General features: G+C 37.0%; 1 protein-coding gene and 1 pseudogene across 21 annotated transcripts; both read right to left on the bottom strand.

Moving 5' to 3' along the window:
• Positions 1–9,694: 9,694 nt before the first annotated feature.
• On the bottom strand, positions 9,695–23,977 carry LOC105051436 (protein NRT1/ PTR FAMILY 4.6). Of its 21 annotated transcripts, XM_073243089.1 has the most exons (10): positions 23,745–23,881; positions 19,167–19,205; positions 18,686–18,991; positions 18,288–18,398; positions 16,365–16,634; positions 14,899–15,105; positions 14,515–14,732; positions 11,218–11,658; positions 10,939–11,057; positions 9,695–10,730 (listed from the first exon to the last, which is right to left on the bottom strand). In XM_073243089.1, the coding sequence occupies exons 6-10, from the start codon at positions 14,984–14,986 to the stop codon at positions 9,857–9,859; spliced, it is 1,740 nt and encodes a 579-aa protein (XP_073099190.1). In that variant the 5' UTR covers positions 14,987–15,105; positions 16,365–16,634; positions 18,288–18,398; positions 18,686–18,991; positions 19,167–19,205; positions 23,745–23,881; the 3' UTR covers positions 9,695–9,856. The 21 variants fall into 21 exon arrangements, 6 of the variants coding, with proteins under 6 accessions (XP_073099190.1, XP_073099189.1, XP_073099191.1 ...); XM_073243088.1 differs by lacking the exon at positions 19,167–19,205 and having other exon boundaries at positions 23,745–23,883; XM_073243090.1 differs by lacking the exons at positions 18,686–18,991; positions 19,167–19,205 and having other exon boundaries at positions 23,745–23,883.
• On the bottom strand, positions 17,131–18,045 carry LOC140851526 (protein NRT1/ PTR FAMILY 4.6-like; annotated as a pseudogene).
• Positions 23,978–24,036: the final 59 nt, after the last annotated feature.

Genomic DNA, 24,036 nt, shown 5'->3' with positions numbered 1-24,036 from the left:
TCTGCTAAAGAAATATGGGATAGGTTAGAAGTAACCCATGAGGGAACCAATCAAGTAAAAGAGTCTAAAATAAACATGCTTGTGCATAAATATGAATTGTTTAAAATGGAGCATGATGAGTCCATAACTGTAATGTTTACTCATTTTACTGATATCATTAATGGTTTAAAGAGTCTTGGTAAGTCCTATACTAACAGTGAGCTTGTAAGAAAGATTCTCAGGTCCTTGCCAAGAACTTGGGAAGCCAAAGTGACTGCCATCCAAGAAGCCAAGGACTTGAACACTCTACCTCTAGAAGAGCTTCTTGGATCTTTGATGACTCATGAGCTAAGCATAAAGCAACATCAAGAGGAAGAAGTCAAAAAGAAAAGAACCATTGCCCTCAAATCCACAGCTCCTCCTGATGAAGAAACTGATGACACTGAAGATGAAGAATAGGATGAAGAGATGGCATTCATCACCCGAAGATTTAAGAAATTTTTGAGAAAAAAGAAACAGGGGATGAGGAAGAGGCCATTCACAAAAGGGGAACAAAGCAAAGAAAAAGAGAAAGACCAACCCCTTATCTGCTACGAGTGCAAGAAGTCGGGACACTTCAAATCCGAATGTCCACAACTGAAGAAAGGTCCCAAGAAGTTCAAGAAGAAGGCCATGATGGCCACATGGAGTGCGAGTGATGACTCAAGCTCCGATGAGGAAATCTCAACCGAACAAGCCAACCTGTGCCTTATGGCACACGAAAATGAGGTAATTTTCGAAACCCCTAGTGACTTTACTTTTGAAGAATTACATGAAGCATTCTATGATTTAGTTGATGAATTAAAGAAACTAGGGATGAAGAACAAAGAGCTAAAATTGAAAAATCAATCTTTATTGAAACAAGCTGAAAACTTTTCAATTGAAAAATCCACCTTGCTTCAAGAAAATCAAAGCTTAAAGAATGAAATTGCCAAGCTGAAACCAATAGTAGAAAAGTTCACCTTGAGTTCAAATAAACTCAATATGATTCTTGATAATCAAAAAGCCGTATATGATAAGGCTGGACTTGGCTATAACCCTTTGAAGAAATAAAAATATCTGAAAAATATCTATGTAAACTCTTTAAGTAACAAGTCTTCTAACATTACTTGCTTCAAATGTGGTAGAGTAGGACATAAGTCATATACTTGCTTCTCTAACAAGTTTGAAAACTCAACTATAAAGAAAATATGAGTTCCAAAAGGAACCATTATGACTAACCAAAAAGGACCCAAGAAAGCTTGGGTACCTAAAACAAAAACTTGACTTTTGCTTGCAGGTGTGTCTAGCATCCCAAGGAGGAAACAGGAAATGGTATCTTGACAGTGGATGCTCGAGACACATGACTGGTGATGAATCATAATTCATTACGCTTAATGCTAAGGATGGAGGGATGGTCACCTTTGAAGATAATGGCAAATGAAAGATCATCGGTATAGGTAACATTGGTATCACTCCCCCAAATACATTGAAAATGTTTTGCTAGTTAATGGTTTAAAGCATAATTTACTAAGCATTAGTCAATTTTGTGATAAAGGGTATAAAGTTGTTTTTGAATCATCTGTTTGCATTGTAACTAGTCCTATTAACGATGGCATTAAATTTATTGGACATAGACATGGTAATGTTTATATGGTAGATTTAAATGATTTAGCCAAAATAAACATGCAATGCCTAGTATCCTTGAATGCTAAAGTTAATGAGACTAGTTGGCTTTGGCATCGTAGACTTGCACACATTAGCATGCATTCTCTTTCTAAATTAATTAAGAAAGAATTAGTTCTTGGCTTGCCTAAACTGAATTTTGAAAAAGATAGAATTTGTGATGCATGCCAACTAGGTAAACAAACAAGAGTTTCATTTAAATCCAAAAATATTGTTTCAACTTCTAGACCTTTAGAGCTTTTGCATATGGACTTATTTGGACCAACTAGAACCACTAGTCTAGGAGGAAAACGATATGGTTTTGTAATTATAGATGATTACTCTCGTTTTACTTGGATTTTCTTTTTAGCACACAAAGATGAAACTTTTCATATTTTCACTAAATTTTACCGAGAAGTCACTAATGAAAAAAGATTCTCAATTCAAAATATTTGAAGCGATCATGGAACTGAATTTGAAAATCAAAACTTTGAAAACTTTTGTGATGAAAATGGAATTGGCCATAACTTCTCTGCTCCTAGGATACCCCAACAAAATGGGGTAGTAGAAAGGAAAAACAGAACCTTAGAAGAAATGGCCCGTACCATGCTTTGTGAAAGCAACCTTTCAAGATATTTTTGGGTGGAAGCAATTAACACAGCATGTTACATTTTAAATCGTGCTTTAATTAGACAAATTTTAAAGAAAACCCCCTATGAACTTTGGAAAGAAAGAAAACCTAATATTGCATATTTTCATGTTTTTGGTTGCCGATGTTTTGTACTAAATAATGGCAAAGAAAGACATGGTAAATTTGATGCAAAATCAGATGAAGCGATCTTTCTTGGTTACTCCTCCACTAGTAAAGCTTTTAGAGTTTTTAACAAAAGAACTTTAGTAGTAGAGGAGTCCATACATGTTGTTTTTGATGAATCTAACGATCTTCCTTCAAGGAAGAATGAGGGTGTTGATGATGCAGATCCTCTAATAGAAGGAATGAAGGAGATCACTCTGAAAGATTCAACAACTCAAGAGGACGAGGAACAAGAAGACAAACAGGATGAGAGAGGTGAAGAAATTCAAGAACAACCTCAAGGTATAAATGACTTACCCAAAGAATGGAGGTATGTTCACAATCACCCTAAGGAGTTAATTATTGGTGATCCTATGCATGGGGTAAAAACTCGTTCTTCACTTAGAGATGTATTTAATCATTGTGCTTTTGTATCTCATCTTGAACCAAAAACTATTGAAGAAGCTGAAAATGATTATAATTGGATTAATGCAATGCAAGAAAAACTTAATCAATTTGAAAGAAATAATGTATGGACTTTAGTATCAAAACCTAAAAATTATTCAATAATTGGCACAAAATGGGTCTTTAGGAACAAATTAGATGAACATGATAATGTAATAAGAAATAAAGCAAGATTGGTTGCTAAAGGTTATAATCAAGAAGAAGGAATTGATTTTGATGAGACCTTTGCATCTGTTGCTAGATTAGAAGCCATTAGACTTCTACTTGCATATGCTTGCTTTATGAAATTCAAATTATTTCAAATGGATGTCAAAAGTGTATTTTTAAATGGATATATTGCTGAAGAAGTCTATGTAGAACAACCCCCGGGATTTAAAAATCATGCTTTTCCTAATCATGTTTTTAAATTAAATAAAGCTTTATATGGATTAAAACAAGCACCTAGGGCTTGGTATGATAGGCTAAGCAAATTTTTATTAAATAATGGTTTTTCAAGAGGTAATGTAGATACAACCCTCTTTATTAAAAGAAATCAAAATGATATGTTAGTAATACAAATTTATGTTGATGACATAATTTTTGGGTCTACTAATGAATCTCTTTGTCAAGACTTTGCTAAGCTCATGCAGGGGGAGTTCGAAATGAGCATGATGGGAGAACTCACTTTCTTCCTCGGACTCTAAATCAAACAAACAAAAGAAGGAATCTCCATCACCCAAAGCAAGTACACCAAGGAATTACTCAAAAGATTTGGAATGGAGAACTCCAAAGCAATTGGCACACCAATGAGCCCCTCATGTAAGCTTGACAAGGATGAAGAAGGTAAATGTGTAGACTTAAAATACTATAGAGGTATGATTGGCTCTTTATTATATTTAACTGCAAGTAGGCCTGATATCATGTTTAGTGTTTGTTTGTGTGCTAGATATCAATCTAATCCTAAAGAATCTCATTTAAATGCTGTTAAAAGAATCCTTAGATACTTGAATGGTACTCAAACTCTAGGGTTATGGTACTCTAAGGACTCACTAATTGATTTATTAGGATTTTCAGATGCTGATTTTGCTGGATGTAGATTAGATAGAAAAAGCACAAGTGGAACTTGCCAATTTTTTGGAGTTAACCTAATCTCCTGGTTTAGCAAGAAACAAAATTCGGTAGCACTGTCTACGGTTGAGGCCGAATACATTGCAGCCGAAAGTTGTTGTGCTCAAATCTTGTGGATTAAGCAACAACTCGAAGACTTTGGAATCAAACTTAATGAAACACCCATAAGATGTGACAACACAAGTGCCATAAATCTAACTAAAAATCTAATTCAACATTCAAGGTCTAAGCATATTGAAATAAGACATCATTTTATAAGAGAACATGTTCAAAACAAAGATATAACTCTTGAATATATTTGCACTGAAAATCAGTTAGCTGATATCTTTACAAAGGCCCTTAGTGAGGATAGATTCTGTGAAATTAGGAGAAATCTAGGAATTCTTGATCCTTATGCCTAAGTGTTTCTCCATTTCCAAGGAATCGATTTGAGATCAATTTCCATCATCTCTCTTGGTCCTAAAAGCTCAAGTTTATCAGTCTCACAACCTATCTTTGAGCAAAATTCCTTCTCCCAAAATTTTAAATTTTTTCGGAATTTATTCATTTTTTTTCTGAATTTTTGTGATTCATGAGTCGACCCCCTAGGGTCGACCCATTGGCAAACTTGTAATTTTCGGCCAATATCTCACGGGTTCATTCCTTTTTATCTTAAACCTGTTCATGAGCCGACCCCTCATTCTCTTCGTCTTCCTCCCTCCAAGACCCGTCATCCTCATCTTCTTTCTCTCCAAAACTAAAGATTTAGCTCAAGAACATTCTTCCTTCTCCTCTCCACCTCAAATCACCGCCTGGGAAAGGAGATTTTCGCATCTTTCTCCTTTGATTGAAGCGGTTGGAGCGTGCCCTAGCCTCCACCGTTCTTCTCAAAACTGCCTCTTCTCTCCGCCAAAATCCCTTTCCATCCTCTTGTAACCCTTCTTCTACTCATCCATTTGATCCTCCGAGTCTCCCTGCCTGCTGTTGTGGTGAGAATGGCTCCAAAGATGAAGTTCCCTCAAAGAAGAAAATCGGTCCGTGAGCTGGAGGAAAGCGTCCGCAGGAAAAGGCAAGCTGCTCAGTCCTCCACTGCTCCCATTCCGGCTTCGGTGTCTGCTCAAGGTCCCTCTCAGTCTCCCCTTAGCCCTAGCAAAATCCCTCTATCTGATAGGAAGGTTGAAACCGGCAAGAATGTGGATTTTAGATTCTTTGAAAAAGAAGGTTTCTCCTTTGGGACAAAGATAAAAAATCAGGGTTGGGGTTTTTACTGCTCTCTCAAGGAAGTTACTTTTGTAGACTTGGTTAGAGAATTTTATCAAAATCTGCATTATGGCAATGGAACAGTAACTTCTACAGTTAAGGGAGTTGATATCTGTCTGGATCCTATTATTTTGGGAGAGATACTACATTTGCCCTGTGAGGGATATTCTTACATGGAACTCCCAGTGAAGGAAGAGGGGATCAATGTAATTCTAGGAGGAACCTACTCGGGAAGTTTGAATAAATTGAAAGCCAAAATTTTGTCAATTGAAATGAGGATCTTACATCAATTAGTGACAAAGCTTTTCTTCCCAAGGAGTGGTAGGCATGACCTCCTTTCTGACCGAGATATTTGTATAATATTTCATGTGATCACTCAAACCCCATTAAACCTCCCTGCTTTAATGATTGAGGCCATGAGAGAGACACTGAACAGATCCAAGGCACATCTGTCTTTTGGTATGGCTCTCACACTAGTTTTCAGGAGGTTTGGAGTCAGTTTTGAGGGGGAGGCATCTGCTAAGCTTTCTCACGCAGACACCATCAACCAACACACTCTGCACCGCATGGGATTTACTAAAACTGATGGTGGTTGGATCAAGGGTTCTGAGGAGAGAGCTGAGGACAGAGTAGAAGACAGAGCTGAAGAAGAAGGTCCCTCATCTCATCTCCATGACTTCAGGGCAGCATCTCCAGATATCCAGTTTGTTTCAGACCCAGAGGCTGGCCCTTCAGATTCTGCCAGGAGGTACACACCAGTACATCAGCTAGAGAGCAGAGCACCTCCTTCAGAGTTCAGATTGGCTGATGATCAGATCGAGCAGATTTCTCAGCGTGTGGCTTCCTTGCTTTCTCAACAGTGGAGCACTTCTACATTTGCACCAGGGTCCACTTCATTAGATTCATCTGATCAGACCTTGATTCCCCATATCTCCACTGTATTTCAGTTGATCTCAGATCAGTCTATTCGGATTCAGCAGCTCGAGGACAGCATTTTGAGACTGATTGGGAGAGTTCTTGACTTGCAGGGGCAAGTCTTAGCTTTGGCCCATCCTCAGCCACAGGAGAGCTCTATTGAGGTCACAGACCTTATTGCAGAGGCTGGTAGGCTTAGAGGTGCATTGGAGAGTGGTTATGAGTTATTGAGGAGAGAGATCAGAGGCTCGAGTGAGCATGCATCTACTCAGTTCACTGCTCTGCTTCAGTCTGTTTCGAGAGCACTGAACGTTCTTGATTTCATTAGACTCACTCTTTCAGTCCAGTCTTTGGCCTCTCAACGTTCTCAGCCTCCTAGTTCATCTCGCTCACCTGCTCGTGCCAGCACCTCCACTCGTGGCAGAGGCAGACGGGGTAGAGGAAGTGCTCTTGGTCGAGATCCATCATCTCCTCACCCTATCTCTGATGACTCCGATCCATCTAGTCATGAGCTTTACTAGATCCTAGGTGTTAGTCTCTTGTTCTTTCTAGGATCTGTATTTTGGGCCATGTAATGACATTAGCTAGCTGACTTTTATGATATGAAATATGTATTGAAACAACTATGTTTTTAATCATCTTTTAATTATATATCTACTCTTTGTAATGATGTCTATCATCTCTTGGTTATATATCTTCTCTTTGTTGATAATTCATATCTATGGTAATCTATGGCATATTTTGGTTAATGATTGCTGTATTCAGGGGGAGCAAACATTAATGATTAGCACTAGAAGTTTGAAGAAACACTACAGAGAAAACGTATTCAGAAAAAGAGGGGGAGTTAACAATGTTTGATGATGTCAAAAAGAGGAAGAAATTAAAGAAAAAGAAAAAGAAACATATCAAAAGTAAAATTATAAATTATTAAAAGACTTGAAAATAAAATGAATGAATTGGGGAGAAATTAAAGAAAAATATCAAAAGTAAAATTATTAAATGCAAATGAGCAACCTTTAAAATTACTCCTTAAACATGCTCTGATATGCTTTAAAATTTAACTTGCTCTGATACATCTTAAATTTGACATGCTCTGATATACTTTACAATTAATTCTTAGACATGCATTGGTACACTTAATTATTTTTGCTCTGATACTAAAACTAAATAATCAAATGAGAATGAGCAAATTTTCAAGATACAACTTGCTCTAATAACAAAAACAAATTTTCTACTCTAACACCAAAATCACATAATCCAATGAGCAAATTTTCAAATCTTTAAGCAAATGGGCAAACTATTTATGCAAATGACCATTTGTATCACATGCCAAAAGAATCAATCTTCTTTTCAAGCAAATGCACTTATAATGCATCCTTTTGAAATTCATGATTCACATAGATGCTTTTATTCAAGAGTTTTGTCATCATCAAAAAGGGGGAGATTGTTACTCCCTAGATTGATTTTGATGATTACAAAGCAGTTGAAGGGGTACCAATAATTTTCATTTGAAAAAGTCTTTTTGCTCTTCAGGGGCAAAATCATAATTTTACCAAAACCCTGATTTGATAGTATCAAATGGTAGAACAAAATATTTGTGATCTATTGACGAAAATTTTATTATTTTTGGACTTGTATTTTGAAAGTTATGCATGTTTGAAATTCATGAGTCGACCCATGAGTCAGCTCATGGCACAATGAGCTGTTTGGCACGCAGAATTTTTGGCTTGGCACAACCTGTGAGTCGACCCATGAGTCGACCCTCAAGGCATGAGTCGACCCATGAGTCGACCCCTGCAGTTTTAGGTCAAAAATTACAGAATCCTGTTTTCTGGTATTCTTCAACAGAGGTCGACTCATGAGTCGACCCCTGAGGCATGAGTCGACTCATGAGTCGACCCCTGTGACGGGATTTCTCCGCAACGGCTAGTTTTTAACCCGTTTTAAGTGCTTTTAATGCTCATTTAATGTGGTCTAACGGCTCTTTTTCAGTCTAGAATGTTTTCCTCTATTTCTTAGAGCTATAAAAGGATTCAAAAGGTGAGAAACAAGAAAGAGATTTTGAAGAGCATTCAAGAGAGCATTCAAGAGCATTCAAAAGAGAGAATTTGAAAAAGGGTTTTTCAAGCCAACTTTTCAGCCCTTATCAAGAGTTCATTCAAAGCTTTGAAGAAGCCTTTAAACCAAGCTCACCAACTCCTCAAGTGCATATTCAAGTCTCCAACCACTTTGAGAAAATCCAAAAAGGGTCTTCTTCTTCTGAGTAAAGTGTATTTAAAGTTATATTCGCTCATTAAAGGAGCTTTCTTTGTACTTATTTGTGCTATAAATTATTTTGCTCAGTTTGAGTGATTGTTTTTATTTTAGAGGGGTTCCAAAACAAGGGAAGGTTGATCTGAACCTAGAATCGGAGTGTATTGGATTGGCTTGTACCCGAAAAACAAGTGGACTAGCTTGGGATAGCTAGTGTCGGAGTTTCCGACATTTGTATTCGGGTTGAATACAAGATTAGTGGATTGAAATTCCCAAGTAGGAGCTTGGGGAGTGGATGTAGGTGCAAGGTTGGCACCGAACCACTATAAATCCTTTTGTTTGTGGTGTGCATAATTGCTTCTCTTTAACTCTTCATTATTTCCTTGCATTCTTGCTTTTGGCAGTTAGTCTTGAATTAAGTTTACACTCCACTTTCATTTAGCTATTGACAAGCATTTTTCATAAGTCATTAGTTAAGCCTAAAATTTTTAGAAACCCAATTCACCCCCCCTCTTGGGTTGCATAGCTGGGCAACAAAAAGTGAGAGGATCACCATGCTCATGCTACCAATCAAAATTGGATGGGCAGAGCCTAGCACGTTGGGGACTCCAAGACGATCATCACGAAGAACATATTGAGGCTGAGTTTTATGGGATACCATTCATAATGAGGAAAGAAGAAGGATAGAGCCCCTTCACCAGAGCTGCATTTGGAGGAGGGATGTCATTTCTAGTGGGATGAACTTGCATGTCTTAATATGGCCCTCTTCAATGTGGATGAATGCTTTGGTTGATTCTGGTCTCCCTCGAATGAAAAGTGGTCATTGGTTCTCCATCTTCTTTCGGTAACCAGCACCATAGTTCTTGAGTAAAATTCATTTATGTGAGTTAGAGAAAGTCAAGAAAAATCATAGTCATGAGCTCCACATTGTTGATTATTTACAATTTTAGGAGACTTAAGCAAGCAAGCAAAGGTTTAGTTAACAAAATGAGTAATTGATGATAAATGAAGCTAATGGTATGTTAATATGATCATATATTTTTTTAAAAAATTAATGAATATTATATAAAATTAAATAAAATTATAAATAAAATCGGATATTCGGATATGGATCGGATAGTTATTTAAGCACATCCATGTCTATTTTCCTTTGGCGGATATAGATACGGATATCTATGTCAGTTGGATGCTTAAATTATATCTATGTCCGGATAGATTCATATACAAAAATAGATTTGGATGGATATTGTCGGGTTCATATTCACCACTAATTCAGTTAGCACTCAATCCTTTATTCAACAAACAGTTTTCTTACTGATATTGTTTGTGCCTTCAGTAATATTGGTACACTAATGTCATAAGTCTCCAATTACTTTGGAAGATAAAAACTTTCACGTGCACTGACAATGTGTAGAGCTGCGATTAGACTGCAACCACCTCTCCTGTTTGTGAGGAAACCTTATCATCTATTTCAGTCAGCTCTTGTGGAACACGAGGATCATGCCTATATACGTATCTTCTTGCCCAGTACAAATAATTCAAGAGAGCTGCCAGTTCGAGGACTGTCAGTAACCAGTAAAACCGATCAAGGTGACTTTTGTTCAAGTTGGTACCCTCTAACCACCCCCTTCCACCATCACCATCTCTAGTAGCTTTGTTCACCATGTCAACCAGCAAAGTTCCCAACAAGGATGCTAACCCAACCACACACCAGAATATGGCTGTTCCTATCGATTTCATCCCTCTTGAAGCTTCGCCATTAAAGAATTCCAGTAATCCAACAAATGAAGTTACATCAACAATGCCCGTAAGAAAGAACTGCACTCCTAGCCAAAATACAGACATGGGGACACCAGTTTCAAAGTCCTCTAGCCCATGCTCTTCTACCAAGTTTTTTCTTTTCCTTTCCACCAATGCTGCCACGCATGTTGCTAATGCTGAAGCAGCGAAACCAACGCCCACGCGTTGCAAGATAGTAACACCGCCTACATAGCCTGTGATCCTTCGTGCGAAGGGCACAATGAATTGATCATAGATTACCAAGATCACCATCTGAAAGATCAATGGAATAACAAAGAGAGTTGCAGGGGAGATGTGGATCTTCCCAAGTTTTGTGTTCATAGTGCTGCCTTGCTGGACAGTGAATGTCACGAGAAGAGGAGAAGATATGTAACCAAGCACAGAGCTGATTAAGACAGGAAGCATTTGAAGTACAATTTTCGTCTCCTCTACTTGTGTTACAGTGCAGGACCACGTTCCTGTGTCTCCATGATTAATTGAAGCTTTATCAAGGAATCTAATAAGCACAAAAAAGAACATTTGTCAATGATTATAGGAACACACAAGTCATCATGTAAACAATGATGCTACTTAAAAGGTTTAGTTTGGACAGCAAATTGTTTTAGATGCTACATGGTGAGAGATATTAATTTTTTTGTGTCACTATTTTTTCTGAAAACATGAACATACACAAAATAGAGACACTAGATGATGTCGAGACTTACTTGAAACCCTTTGTGTGAGGAAGGCCTTCAATGCCATCCATATCCTCAGAATTATGTTGCAGTTGGTCTAAATTTTCAGGCAACACGAGCTTTCGATTTTTGAACGCTGCCACAAAAACCTGAAGTGGGGAAGATCAGCAAAATATAGCACTCGTCCCCTTATATATGATCAAGTTTGTTTAAAAGAAACTTGAGACATACTGATGAACAAAACAGATTAGAATCTTGGAGTCTATTCTCTTAAAGCTATAACAAATTTTCTGCCTGATAAAGTTTTACCTGCAATATTCGAGTCAGAGGACTTCCTTTTGTTATCTGAATGCGATAGAAAGAAGCACCACTAGCTACTGCTACCAGTCCTAGGAGAATTGTTAGTGAAGAGACACCAAAACCAATATCCCATCCCTTGTTGTTCTCGATCCACACCACAAGTGTAAGGCCTATGAATCCTCCCAGAGAAATTCCAAATGTGAACCAATTGAAAAAGCTGACTTTGAGTTGCGACTCAGCTGGATCCTTATCGTCGAATTGATCTCCTCCCAAAGATGGTAAGGCAGCACGCACACAGCCCTCGCCCAAAGCAATGGTGTACAGAGCGATGCAAAGCAGGGCAGAGTTGAAGCCATGAACTTGCTCGCAATTCTTCTGCTGCCCATTGATCTCACAGTCTGATGGATGGAGTGATGGGAGGTGTGCTTGCAATGCTAGCAATGCATAACCCTGAAATAGGAGATTTGTGAGATAAAACAGCTCTAAGTTCCGTATCGATTTGTTAGATAAGCCAAGAGCAGAACATGTTGAAATTTTAATTTGAAAATGATTTAAATTTTTTTAAAAAATCTTGTCTCCTAAATTTTAATTCTTAAAAAAAAAATTGTCAGGCTCCTCTATCTAAAGAATTATGGCTCTTCGGAAGAGAATTTTAATTTTTAAAGAAATATAATATTTTAAAATATTGTATCTCTTTATCACGGTGTCTCCTCGGCCCACAAACAAAGCCTATAAATAGGCTCTGGATTCTGTTGTTCTGGATCATTTAGAACACCACCTGATTCCTTCTTATCTCTACTTTTTATTTGTCCTGAGAGACTCTTTCTTTCTGAGACATGGACTTGGTCTTTCATTTTTCCTCTTTTTCCACTCCTTTTTTCTTATTTGGGAGTTGGGTTGTTGTACTTTAGGATGAGATTGATACAAACTTGCACATAGAAGCTGAATCATGTTCTTGGAATGTATTCACATGCCTCAATATGGGCAAGCTCTTGATCTAAAATCATCATAATGGTAATATCACAATTTTTGGGTAAGAATATTTCCATTGGTTTAAGAAATTCTATCAGTTGTTTAGCAAGTTTAATTTGATTGCACAGAACGTCTTAACATTTCTTCACTTTTTCCTTCATTTTATTTATATATTTTTATTTTATCCATAATATTAATCCTATACTACAAAATTTTATTACTAATTATTTTAATATTAGTACATAATTTTCATAATTATAAATAAATAATTAGAATTATCTTTTATCTTTCTATTTATGTTTACTATTTTTATTTAACTATTTGTATAAAATTAATTAATTATTTAAATTAAATTATAAATAAATAATTTATTTATATAATTTATATATAAATTAATTAATTTATTTTATTTAATTTAATTAAATATTTATATTATTTTTATATAATTATAAATTATAAAGATTATAAGTTTATACATTTTTATACTTCTTTACTATAAATAATATTATAAATTGATGATAATAATATTTTTTATTGAAATAATTTAGTAAAAATTTCATAAAAATATCATCTAACTAAATTAAATATTTATATAATTATTAGGTTATAAGTCTATATATTTCTCTACTTCTTTAGTATACATAAATATCATAAATTGATGATAATAATATTTTTTATTTAAAAAATAGTTTGATAAAAATATCATATAAATATCATCTATATTTTTTTTTTATTTTTTCTATACTAAATAGAGGAGAAAATCATTCTCATCTATCCTTCCATGTTTCACTATATATATAAGAGGATGGATAGATCTTCCATCCTCTCTCTCTCTCATCCATCCTTTCTCCTCTATCCATTCTTCTTCCAATTCATCCTTCATATGAAATAGAGTATTAGCGAGTACAAGATAGAAAATTTATAGAGTATTAGATTATAAATACTATTGAAGGACTTATCTATGTGAGTATTATCATATAGGCTGCAGTTAGGGGTTTGAGCTAATCTTAACAAAATTCCCATAAAAAATCAAATACCAAGCACAAGGCCTTTGAATGACGCCAACCATATAAGGACCCATTTGATATCCACTCTATGTGTGATGAGTTAAAATCTGAGTTTAAGGGCCTAGCTGAAGGTCTAATCCACTATAGTTTTTTTAGATGGATACTATCAGCATTAAGTGAGATTCAAGTTTATAGAACACCTCACCTATTGCTTAATATAAGATGTTTAGATATTCTTCTCTATGATTTTCAAAAATTTAAATCTTTTGTGAGGGGATTGTTTTGAAATTTTAATTTGAAAAACTTTAAATTTTTAAAAATCTTATCCCCTAAATTTAAATTTTTTAATTTTTTTTTTTGCCATATGCCTCTTTTCGAAAAGTTACGACTCTTCGGAAGAGAATGTTGGTTTCCAAAAAAAATATAGTATTTTAAAATATCGTATCTCCTTGGCCTTCGCACAGAGTTTATAAATAAGCTCTGAATCTGACTATTTTAGATCATTTAGAATACAATCTGATTTCTTTTTGTCTCTACTCTTGAGAGATTTTTTCTTTCTGAGACAGAGGCTATCTTTTTTTTCTCTCCTCTTTTTCTCATTTAGACATTTGAAGGAAGTCTTTTGGATCAAGCCTCTCTAGTGATCATGCTTGTTAGAGGAGAATCATGCTGAATCAGATTATTATACCTTGGGGATGAGATCGCCGCAGACCTCAATCAAGTCTTTAAGTGATCGTAATTATTAGAAGAGGATTAGACTGAGCCGAATTACTGTATCTTCAGGATGAGATCACTGCAGATCCATATATATAGGAGATAAATTACATTCTTAAGGCCGTGTTTTAACACTCCTCGATCCAAACAAGTTCTTTTCAATTTTTCAGTATTTATTTTGAATAATTTTTTTTTTTATGATATGGATCTAAAATCATTATAACAGCAACATAGCAAGTTCTATGGAAGATTACTTCCAACAGAACATCTCCTATAAGTATATAGGTCATGTTGTATCATTGCACCTTCAGTTATCATCGTAACGTCTAGTTTGGGCATCTTTGAAACAACGCTCCTTGTTAGCCACTAGTTGTGTGTAAATTTAATTGTGCTAACTGCTATTAAGTGTAGAAGTTCAAGCAACTTATGAAACAGGTCTCTAGATTTTGATTCCATGATACAAAATAAAGAACAGAAAAAGGGAATAAGAAAGCAAGATATCTTTAATGAGCCTAGCTCTTTTTTCAGATGGATAAATATCTATCAATAAACAAGAATAAATAAATAGAGAAACTGAATGAATTCATGCAGCAGAAAGAAAGAGATGCGTTACCAAGAAGGCCACAGGGCCGAATATGAGTATGGTTTTAAATCGTGTGATGAATGAGTCTGAAACAAAGGCTCCTAACAGAGAAAACCCGCATGCGGCGCCGATAAAGTTTGTGACTGTGGTTGAAGAGCTTGAAATGCCCATATGCATGGTGCCATGTAGGTATTTAACCAAGTTCAGTACATTGGCCATATGAGCTATGTTTCCCATCACTACCATGACTGCAAAATGAGCAAACTCATTAGTTTTTAAGCAGTAGACATTCAAATCTCATTTTTGCCACCTTTGGGTTTTACTCCTGTCTTGTCTATAAAACCACGTAAGATTTGCTAGCACCAACTTAATTTGCAGTCAGATGAACAAAGAGTGGTGTGTGAGGCTACTTACAGTAGATGAAATATGAAGTTCTGACTCCACCATGCCTCTTCTTATTGACTGGATTTCCCCTCCAATCCACAAAGCCCTGGATAGCCATGGTGCTCTTAGAACAACTTCAAGCTTCTGTTCAAGTGCTGCTTTGACATGTGGTTCTCCACTCTAATCCAAGAAGCCGGAGTCGTATACCCACTTTGGGTGGACTATAATAGGATAGGCCTGTGATTGTACAAAAGGCTTTTATTGATCAGATAAAGGCCGCATCACAATGATTAGATTCACCGACCTCAAATTTAATCAACTTGGGCGCCTTTTTTTTTTCCCCTCTTTTTTTCTTTCGATATTTTTATTTCGATAGGCTGGACGAATAACATGTCTAGTATGAATACCTCCAACAAAATCAGAAAATAAAATATCATGAAAGGAGAGTGGCATGTGGAACCAACTTGCTTGTTCAGAAATTGTTGTGTTATCTATCACAAACAAAGAAGCTGCCATTTTCCATTATCCATGATCATAACTGAGCTGAAGTCTTCATTAGCTTGCATTACCCATATGATAAATTATGATAAGAATCTTATTTTAAAAAAGTATGACAGGTAATTGTGGCATTTTGTTCAGCCTACCATCCGGGATTTTGCAAGTCTTGAAAGGGTCTGTCGGTGATCTCATAAGGATGGACAATGTAACAACAATGAAGAGACCAACCAACTATGAAATCAGGAGCTTCCATGCAACAATTCAAAGTTGGTTGATGAAATACAATTTAGCCGATAATTTAAGTTGAGAATTATAGTTTAGTCGATTGAGCATAGACTACCAGATATGCATGCAAATAGAGTAACTAAGGCACACAGATACAAGCTCTGAACTGGTTTCTGGGTTCCCTTTTTTGGATCAGGAGAAGCTAGAGGGCTAACACCCGGTGGTCATGACTACTTTGCCACCTGAATAGCAGTCTATTTGTTGAAGGAAACAAGAAATGACTACTGAAATGCTTGTTTTCTGTTAAATCTACCAATCTTTCCAATGGATTATTCATCAGTAGCTTCTCTTACCGATTGTTTCTACTTCTTCTTCTTTTTGAGATCTGTCATGCCTGCTGATTTGGGAAATAAAGGTTCATAGTTGCCCAAAGCATATAACAATATTAGTTGAATCCAGCATATTCGTCTGGCTGTCTCATCATGCTACTTGCTAGGATCAAGGAAGTTACATTTTCTTGCACAGGCAATAACATCATTCGAGCATGCATAACCATTTTAATTAATAGAGCCATAGGGTAGTGTTTATTTAGCAATTATATACTTCAAGAAGAAGTGGAGTTTTTGGTATAGCAAATCATGCTCTTGCTGTTCATGAATGACTGACATGAAACATCAAAATTCAATGAGACAGCTTATATATCATCTACTGGATGCTGTCATATCCTGATACTTTGGCTTAGGGTATGGAAGATCAAATACATGCAGTCTTACCATGACATATGGAGAGACTGTTTCCATGTTTATAACCTCGTAGTCACAATAAAGCAACCTTATCATTGGCCAAAGCTCGCCCTCTTCCACTATCTAATAGTTTGTACACATAACAATTGAAAACCAGAAAAGCTTACTGCAGAGAAGGCTGTGGTCTTGAGATACTAGAAGCTATTTGCTCTTAGCAGGTTCCCATAATGTGCATGGAAAATGGGACGACCAACATAGAGTGGGGTAGCAGCGGAAGTATGAGAAGTGAAGGGAAATAACCTGAAAGGAGACTAGGGGTTAACTGTGCTCTCATTGTAGGATTTACGTCATCTCATATTAATTAACTTATTTATAAAAAGTCAGAGGAGCTCATGATATTCAATTGATGCTAGCATAGCACATTATTGTTTATGTCATGATGAGATATGATGAATTGATCAATACTTAGGAGTTAAGCATATCTATCACACAAAAAAAAATAAAAAGTGCCAAACCTACTTACTCTAAGTCTGAAAAATTCATGAATATTTACCTCTAAAAATAATTTCAGGAAAATACAACTGACATGAGATTCATATGCTTAGTAGTTTCCAAACTTAGGAGACTTAAGCACCAAAGGTTAGGTAAGCAAACAGCATACGCTAGATGGTATTTACGTGTACAACTCAGCCTATAGATTGCAAAAAAAATTCACCATCTGTGGCTCTCTCAATTGTAAATTTACAGCATCAAGTTAAAATATTATCGTTGCAGTGTCCCCATCTAATGATTCATGTGACAGAAATGCTAGTATTCTCCATTCATTTGCCACCAAATTCTTTAATGATACATCACTTGCCTACCAATAAATAGATTATTTGCACTTATATTGATGTAATAACCAACTCTGAGAAATAACCTTCCTACAATGTGATGCAATTAAATCACAACCAGCTCCCCTGTTTGGGAAGAAATCTTGTCATTACATTCAACCATCTCTGTTGTAATGCAGGGAATATGCCTACAGGAATACCTCCATGCCCGGTACAAATAGTTCAAGAATGCCAGGAGTCCATGGACTGAAAGTAACCAGAACCGATCAAGGTGGCTCCCTCTAACTATCCCTTTTCCCCATCACCCTGTCCAGCAGCTTTGCACCATGTCAACTAGAAAGTGCGGGATGCAGACCCAAGTGTGCACCAGAATATGGTTGTCCCCATCGATTGCATTCTTTAGAAATCTAGTGATCCAGTAGAACAAGTAACATCAAAGATGCCCGAAAAAAAAGTGCGCACCGACATGGGCACCCCTTTGTCAGTGTCCACTAGCCCATTCTTCTCTGCAATGCTCTTTCTCTCTCCACCAAAGCTGCCACACATGTAGCGAAAGATGTTGATATAAAGTCAATACCAACACGCTGCAGGGGAGTGATCCCACCTACATAGCCCGTTATCCTTCAAGCAAAAGGCACAATTAATGGCTCTGTAGATTACTCGGATCACCGACTGAAAGATTTTGGAATTACAAAGAGATGTGCAGGAGAAATATGAATTTTTCTCAGCCTTGTGTTCATAGGACTGCCTTGCTGGATGGTGAACGTCAATAGCATAGGAATTGGTAGCACAGAGCTGATGAAGATGGGAAACATCTGAAGGACAATCTTTGACAGCACTTTACAATGCAGAAGGATGAAGGCCCCTTGTCTCCATGATCAATAGAAGGGCAATCTTTATTAAGAAATCTAATAACAGCAACATATGCAAGCTTTAAAATCTTCATGTAATGATACAAGTCGATATGGAACTAGGAATGTTACTCAAAAATTTTTATTTTGGGAAGAATCTTTTTGTAGATTAAATACTATGTAGTATAACACTTAATTTAAGAATTAATTGTATCTGCATGCTTGACTTGCAACCGGAAAAAAAAAAAATTGATGAAATTGGGACTTACTTTAGACCCTTTGTATGAGATAACACAGTCATATGTTCAGCAATCTGTTGCAGTTGATCCTGATTTTCAGGTACTACGAGCCTTTGCTTTTCTGAAGGCAGCCACAGAAACCTAAGTGGGGGATCAAGGATAGGTAGCACTCATCACTATATCTTTATGTTGAGAATGAATGTGTTTCAAAAGAAACTAGAGACAATTTGATAAACTATAACTGATTCTAGCATTAGTCTGAGTGCATAATCTCATCTATGCAATCGCTGATTATGAGTCCTAGTATACCAGAAAAATTCTAGTCAGAGGACTCCCTTCTGGTTGCGATCAAAAGAGAAACCACTAGCTAACACCAACACTCTAACAAAATTGAAAGGGCAGCAGAGACACGAAGTCCAATAGTCCACCTGTTGTCATTCTCAATGTACACCATGAGAATTAGCCTGTGAAAGGTCCTCATAAGGTGCCAAAGGTGAACCAGCTGAAGAAGCTGGACTAGTGCTTTGATTTAACCAGTTGTAGAGCTGACCACCACACAGAGATGGTTAGGCAGAATGCATACCACCCTCAGCCAAAGCAAAGGCATACATGGCTATGTAAAGGAGAGTTGCATGCAACCATGATCTTGCTCCCTGTTTTTCTGTTGCCATTGACATCGCATTCCAGTGGATGGAGTGGGGAAGGTGTGCTTGCAATGCTAGCAATCCATAACCCTGCAAGATGGTGCACCTTACATGACATACACCTCTTGTTTTAAGAATTACCTAATATGACACATCCAATTTTCAAGGTTCGAGAACAAGTAGGAGATTAGATGTAGAAACAATGGATGATAAGCACATGGACTAACTAATATAGAAAAGCTTGGTGAAGCCAAAGGAAACATACCATGGGTATGAGGGAAAGCATGATAAAAATGCCCGGGATCTGTATTAACATAGCAAATTAGCAATGTATCAATCCCTTCCCCCACCCTTAATATACAATGCATTTAAATAATCAATAATCTCACCATCTATCGACTAAAAAAATAATTCTGTTATATTTTTTGTATCAGCAACTATTAGGTGTATAGGGATGGCAATGGGTCGGGTTGGCCAATATCCGTACCTATCCCGCACTTATAAACTCCATACCCATACCCGCCCCGTACCTACCTTGGGTCAGGATGGATCGGATCAATTAGAGATGCAGGTCGGATTGGGTCGGGTAGACAAAAAAGGTTAGATCAGATCAGATTACATAAGAAACTCATCATGCAAACATTATAAAACAATTATAATTTTGAAAGAGGAATATAGATTAAGATTAAATCAGATTAGATTTGGGACAAGGCATACAATTATCCATACACGACTCAAACCTACTTTAGATATTTTTTTCTAGAACTTGTACCCACTCTGGGTTCTAATCGATTCGGGTAAGACCTGCCCCATTCAGGTTGGTTGGATCGGGTTGGGTTAGATACCCAATAGCTCGGCTAATATTGCCATCCCCATAGGTGTATTTTGTTTTTCTCATAGAAGTACTCTGACATTATCCAGTGATCTTTGGTCGTTACAATATCCTTCCACTTAAGAGCCCGTTCTTTTGTAGGTAAAAGATTTGCCTGAGAATCCATACTTTCCTGAGTAAATATTTTTCAGACAATATTTAGATAGAAAAATAATTTACCTATGCTCTTTTACACTTAGGAAAGTGGCTTCGGAATTTATTACCCATGTTCTTTTACATTACTACTTTTCTGGATAAGTTGATAAAATTTATCCATATTTTCCATGATATCCCTTATGCTTTTTAGATTTGACTAAGTTATTAAGTATTGAATGATGGAGACATTGAAAATGAGGACGGACATTTCAGGTACAGCATTAAATATCTACTTTACTGACTAATGAAAAAATGATTTAGCCACCCTCTGGATGCATAAAATTTTTTTTCATTTTATGGGTAAATGTTGCCCATGGTAAAGTAACTTGTCCATCTTGAAAAGTGTGAGAACATGGGTAAGTTGGTCAATGAAAAAATTGACTAACTTTTTCATGATATTTACCCACAAAAGAACGACCCCTAAGGGGTTAAGGCCCAACCCTGGTTCCAAAAGTCCTCACTTTATAGCTGGCAAGTCATATTGCATGTGGGATTGATGCAATTCATGGTTTGGTACCATTCATGGTGGGTTCTTAAACCAATCCCCTCATGCATGTGGCATGTTAACCAGAAAGGAAACATATTTGTAATAGGCATGGGAATTGTAGCATCCTTAATCATTTCAACATCAAGTTCTCAGATAAATGGAGAGGAAAATCTATTACCAATATGAATATTGTATAAAGTTTCGAATATCTTGTGATTTCTAGTTGGCACATCTTATAAATAAAATTTCTTGTTTTGTCTTTTTTTTTTTTTTTTTTTTTGCCTTTTCACTGAAAAACTTCTTAGAATTATTCTAACTCTCTGGTATTCAAAGTGCCGCCTATTGTTGTGGTCTGAAGCAGGTTATATGCAGAATAGACATGGCTGTAAAGCAAATTGGCCCATCCAGTTTTTCATTAGTAACAAATATTCATCAGTAGGAGATCAGCAACCAGGGACATTTGTTGCTTTGATGATCTATCATTTTGAATTTTTTTTGAATTAAGATATTGAATGAAAATTCATGCAAAAGAAATTTTCTAAAAGTATAATCCACTAAGCATTCCCCATTCAAGTATTTTTAAACAGAAACTGATATCTCATGTAAGTTTCATTGTGCCTATCATGGTAATGTAGATGGTGATGGAATGGATTGGCATCTTATGTGGAGAAACAATATGAGTGTCAATTTTATTTATTTGTTTGTTTGTTTGTCTCTGTCTGTCTGTTTTTTGGTTTGTTTTATTTATTTGGATACAGTACTGTTTTCAGTCTGCGGCTACTCCTAAAATAGATTGAGAGTCTTCTATTCAGTGGAATTTATTCTTAAAGTAAAACAATAAGATAGCTCATGTGGTTAGCAGCATGGATAAGGATAGGCTCGAGGCAGAGTATATCTCATGGATTGCATGGTCGAGGAATTGTCTCTAAGTACTTATAGTCAAGTCTGAAGTTATACAGGAATAATTATCATGATCTGGATCCTGAAGTCAAGAGCTTTATTTAAATTTGTGAAGAAAAATGCAGGGTGAAGAAGTAGACTTGCATATTGAGGCATCTCTCTCTAAACATGGGAATCAAGGGAACTTGGTGGCAGAAAAACAAATCAATTAATCGACAGAATGCTTTATCTTCAAGAAGTGAAACACTTCAAATTTGCAACAAACATAACAACCAACAGCTTTATCAACATGCTTCTTTAAATTTTTATATCAGTCTCCTCTTTTCCTGATCAGTTGCACGTTGTCAAAATTAGCAGGTGGATCTCTAGTTGTCTATCCTTTTTTCTCCTTCTCAATGGATTTGGATGAAATAATTCTGCAAATTCTAAAATTTATCATAAACCATATTTTACATGACCTTCTATGCAATAAGAAAAAAGATAGTTAGCATAAGGCCAAAAAGTAAAGCTAAATATCCTAAGAGGCAAGCAAGCTAGCTCGAAATAATATTATCTGTGTGGGTATTGTTGTGCCAGTGCATGCATGCATGTGTATTTATATGAATATTGTTTGTATGGCTACAGTGGTCCTAGTTTCAGTCGATACATATAAAAACTCAAAAAATAAGTGCACGTACATCAGCGATATAAAGGTAGGTACAATCATGTGCAAGTGCATGCATCTGTTCATAGATGGTGGTTGGAAATGATACCTATAGATCAGATAATTCTAGTTTGTGAGGTAGAGCCTTTATGAATACTAGTATTTTGAAGAATTATTGGAACTTAAGATTACTTGGGCCAAAAGCTTTCAAGCTTGAGAACTATTCTTGCTGACAATTTGATCCAATCTTGCAAGCAGTTCCTGTGCTATCTTCCACCTGCCAGATCTCCGAAATGCCTGCTCAAATGCATCCCTTGCATAGACCGGTGGATAAAAGCCCTTGGCAAGCATTGAGCTTAACTTATCATAGGCAGCTTCTAATTTACCTGCTTTACAATAAGCCTGTAAGTTCTCAACTTCCATTTTTCGTTCTAACTTCTGTGACAAATCAAGCCTTCCATATTCTTTCAGAAAACCGTTCACCAAATTGTAAGTACCAAAATGCGGGTTCCATCCCAATCCTACCATCTCCATCAACAGCTCATAAGCTGCCTCCCATTTCCTATTTGCACAGTTTGCATGAATTAACATGGTATATGTTACACAATCTGGTTCGCACCTCCTCTTATTCATAATATCAAAGTAATCTTGTGCTTCAGCTACATTCCCCAACTTACAAAATGAGTGAATTATTGAATTGTAGACAATAAGCTTTGGCTTCAATCCTAGAAATATCATCCTTCCAAATAAATTACAAGCTTCATCCATCCTACGTAGCCCACAAAGAACTCTTATCACAATGGTGTAACTCTCATCAATGGATCTCATCTTCCTATTCTCAGCCATCTTCAAAATTTCAATTGCTTCCTCAATGCTTCCCAATCGACAAAGCTCTGAAACAAGTCCATTCACAACATGCGAGCTTGGCAACAAACCCAACTTGGTAATTGCCCACAAAACCTCAACCGCAGTTTCTATACCACTCTTTGCCCAAATATTGGGAACCAAAATGTCAAATGGCCTGCGCCAGTCCTTAACCTTAACCTTTTCAATCAGTTGATTCCTGCCACCAAGCTCGCACAATTGTCCGATAAGAATATTAGCGGCATATCTTGTAGGAGCCAAATTAGACACACTCATCTGATGGAAAACCTCAACGGCATTTGCTAACCTCCCAAACCTACAAAGGCCGACAATTAAATTACTATATGAGTGCACATCAGGATGCCCAATTCTTCGAAAGATCGTGATAGCAACATCGACAAAGCCTCCAGTTGAATCTTTCCTGCAGAGCACATAGAGCACATTATTGAAGACTAGATTGTCAGGAAAGCAATTGAACTCTGATTCCATGGTCTCGAACAGCGCAAGGGCCTCTTCAACCCTCCCCTGTCTTCCTAGAAACCTAATACAAATCGAGACCGTTCGAGTTGAAACTCGGCCTTTATTGGATGAAACCGCCTTGAGAAGCCATTTGAGATCATCAAAGAGCTTCCTTCGGCCGAGGAAGTCGGCCATGTAATCGACCACAGGATCATCTAATCGGAATCCCAGCTGGAATCCGGCCCAGGAGAAGAACTCTAGGGTTTTGGACTTCCCCAATGTACGATGCTTCTTCAAAATTTCCAAGACGAAATCGGAGCTGAGCGTCTGCTTGAACTCTTTAAGCAGAAAGTCGAGATCTTTGGATCGATTAGAGGGTTCTGATAGCAAGGAACAGATCGATTCTACGTCGGGATTGGAGGGTTCTTCCGGGATTGGAACGGGAACGGGAACGGGATAGTACCTGGAGCGGGGGCCGGCGGCAGGGACCCGGCGATCGCCGAAGCGGCCAGCGGAGTTGATTAGGGCATTCGATTTTTGGATTTGTGGGGATTTTCTGGCTTGGGTTTTGAGGGTTTTAGGGTTAGGGTTGGAGGAGAAGCGAAGAGGGAAATGGAAGAGAGCGAGGGCGAGGGAAAAGACTTTTCTTATTCGGAGCATTTGGTTGCGGCGTTCGCGACAGCGAAGGACCTTGGTTTAAGAAGCTGAGCCGATCCAACCGGACCGATTCGCAAGTCTCCTGGAAAGTCATTTTC

The sequence above is a fragment of the Elaeis guineensis genome, chromosome 9 (genome assembly GCF_000442705.2).
Source record: "Elaeis guineensis isolate ETL-2024a chromosome 9, EG11, whole genome shotgun sequence".
Lineage (NCBI taxonomy): Eukaryota > Viridiplantae > Streptophyta > Magnoliopsida > Arecales > Arecaceae > Elaeis > Elaeis guineensis.
This window is presented reverse-complemented; position numbering and strand designations above follow the sequence as displayed.

Excerpts from the sequence above, each read along its gene's own strand:
- LOC105051436 (XM_073243087.1), bottom strand. The coding sequence starts at position 23,941 with ATGCTCCGAATAAGAAAAGTCTTTTCCCTCGCCCTCGCTCTCTTCCAT.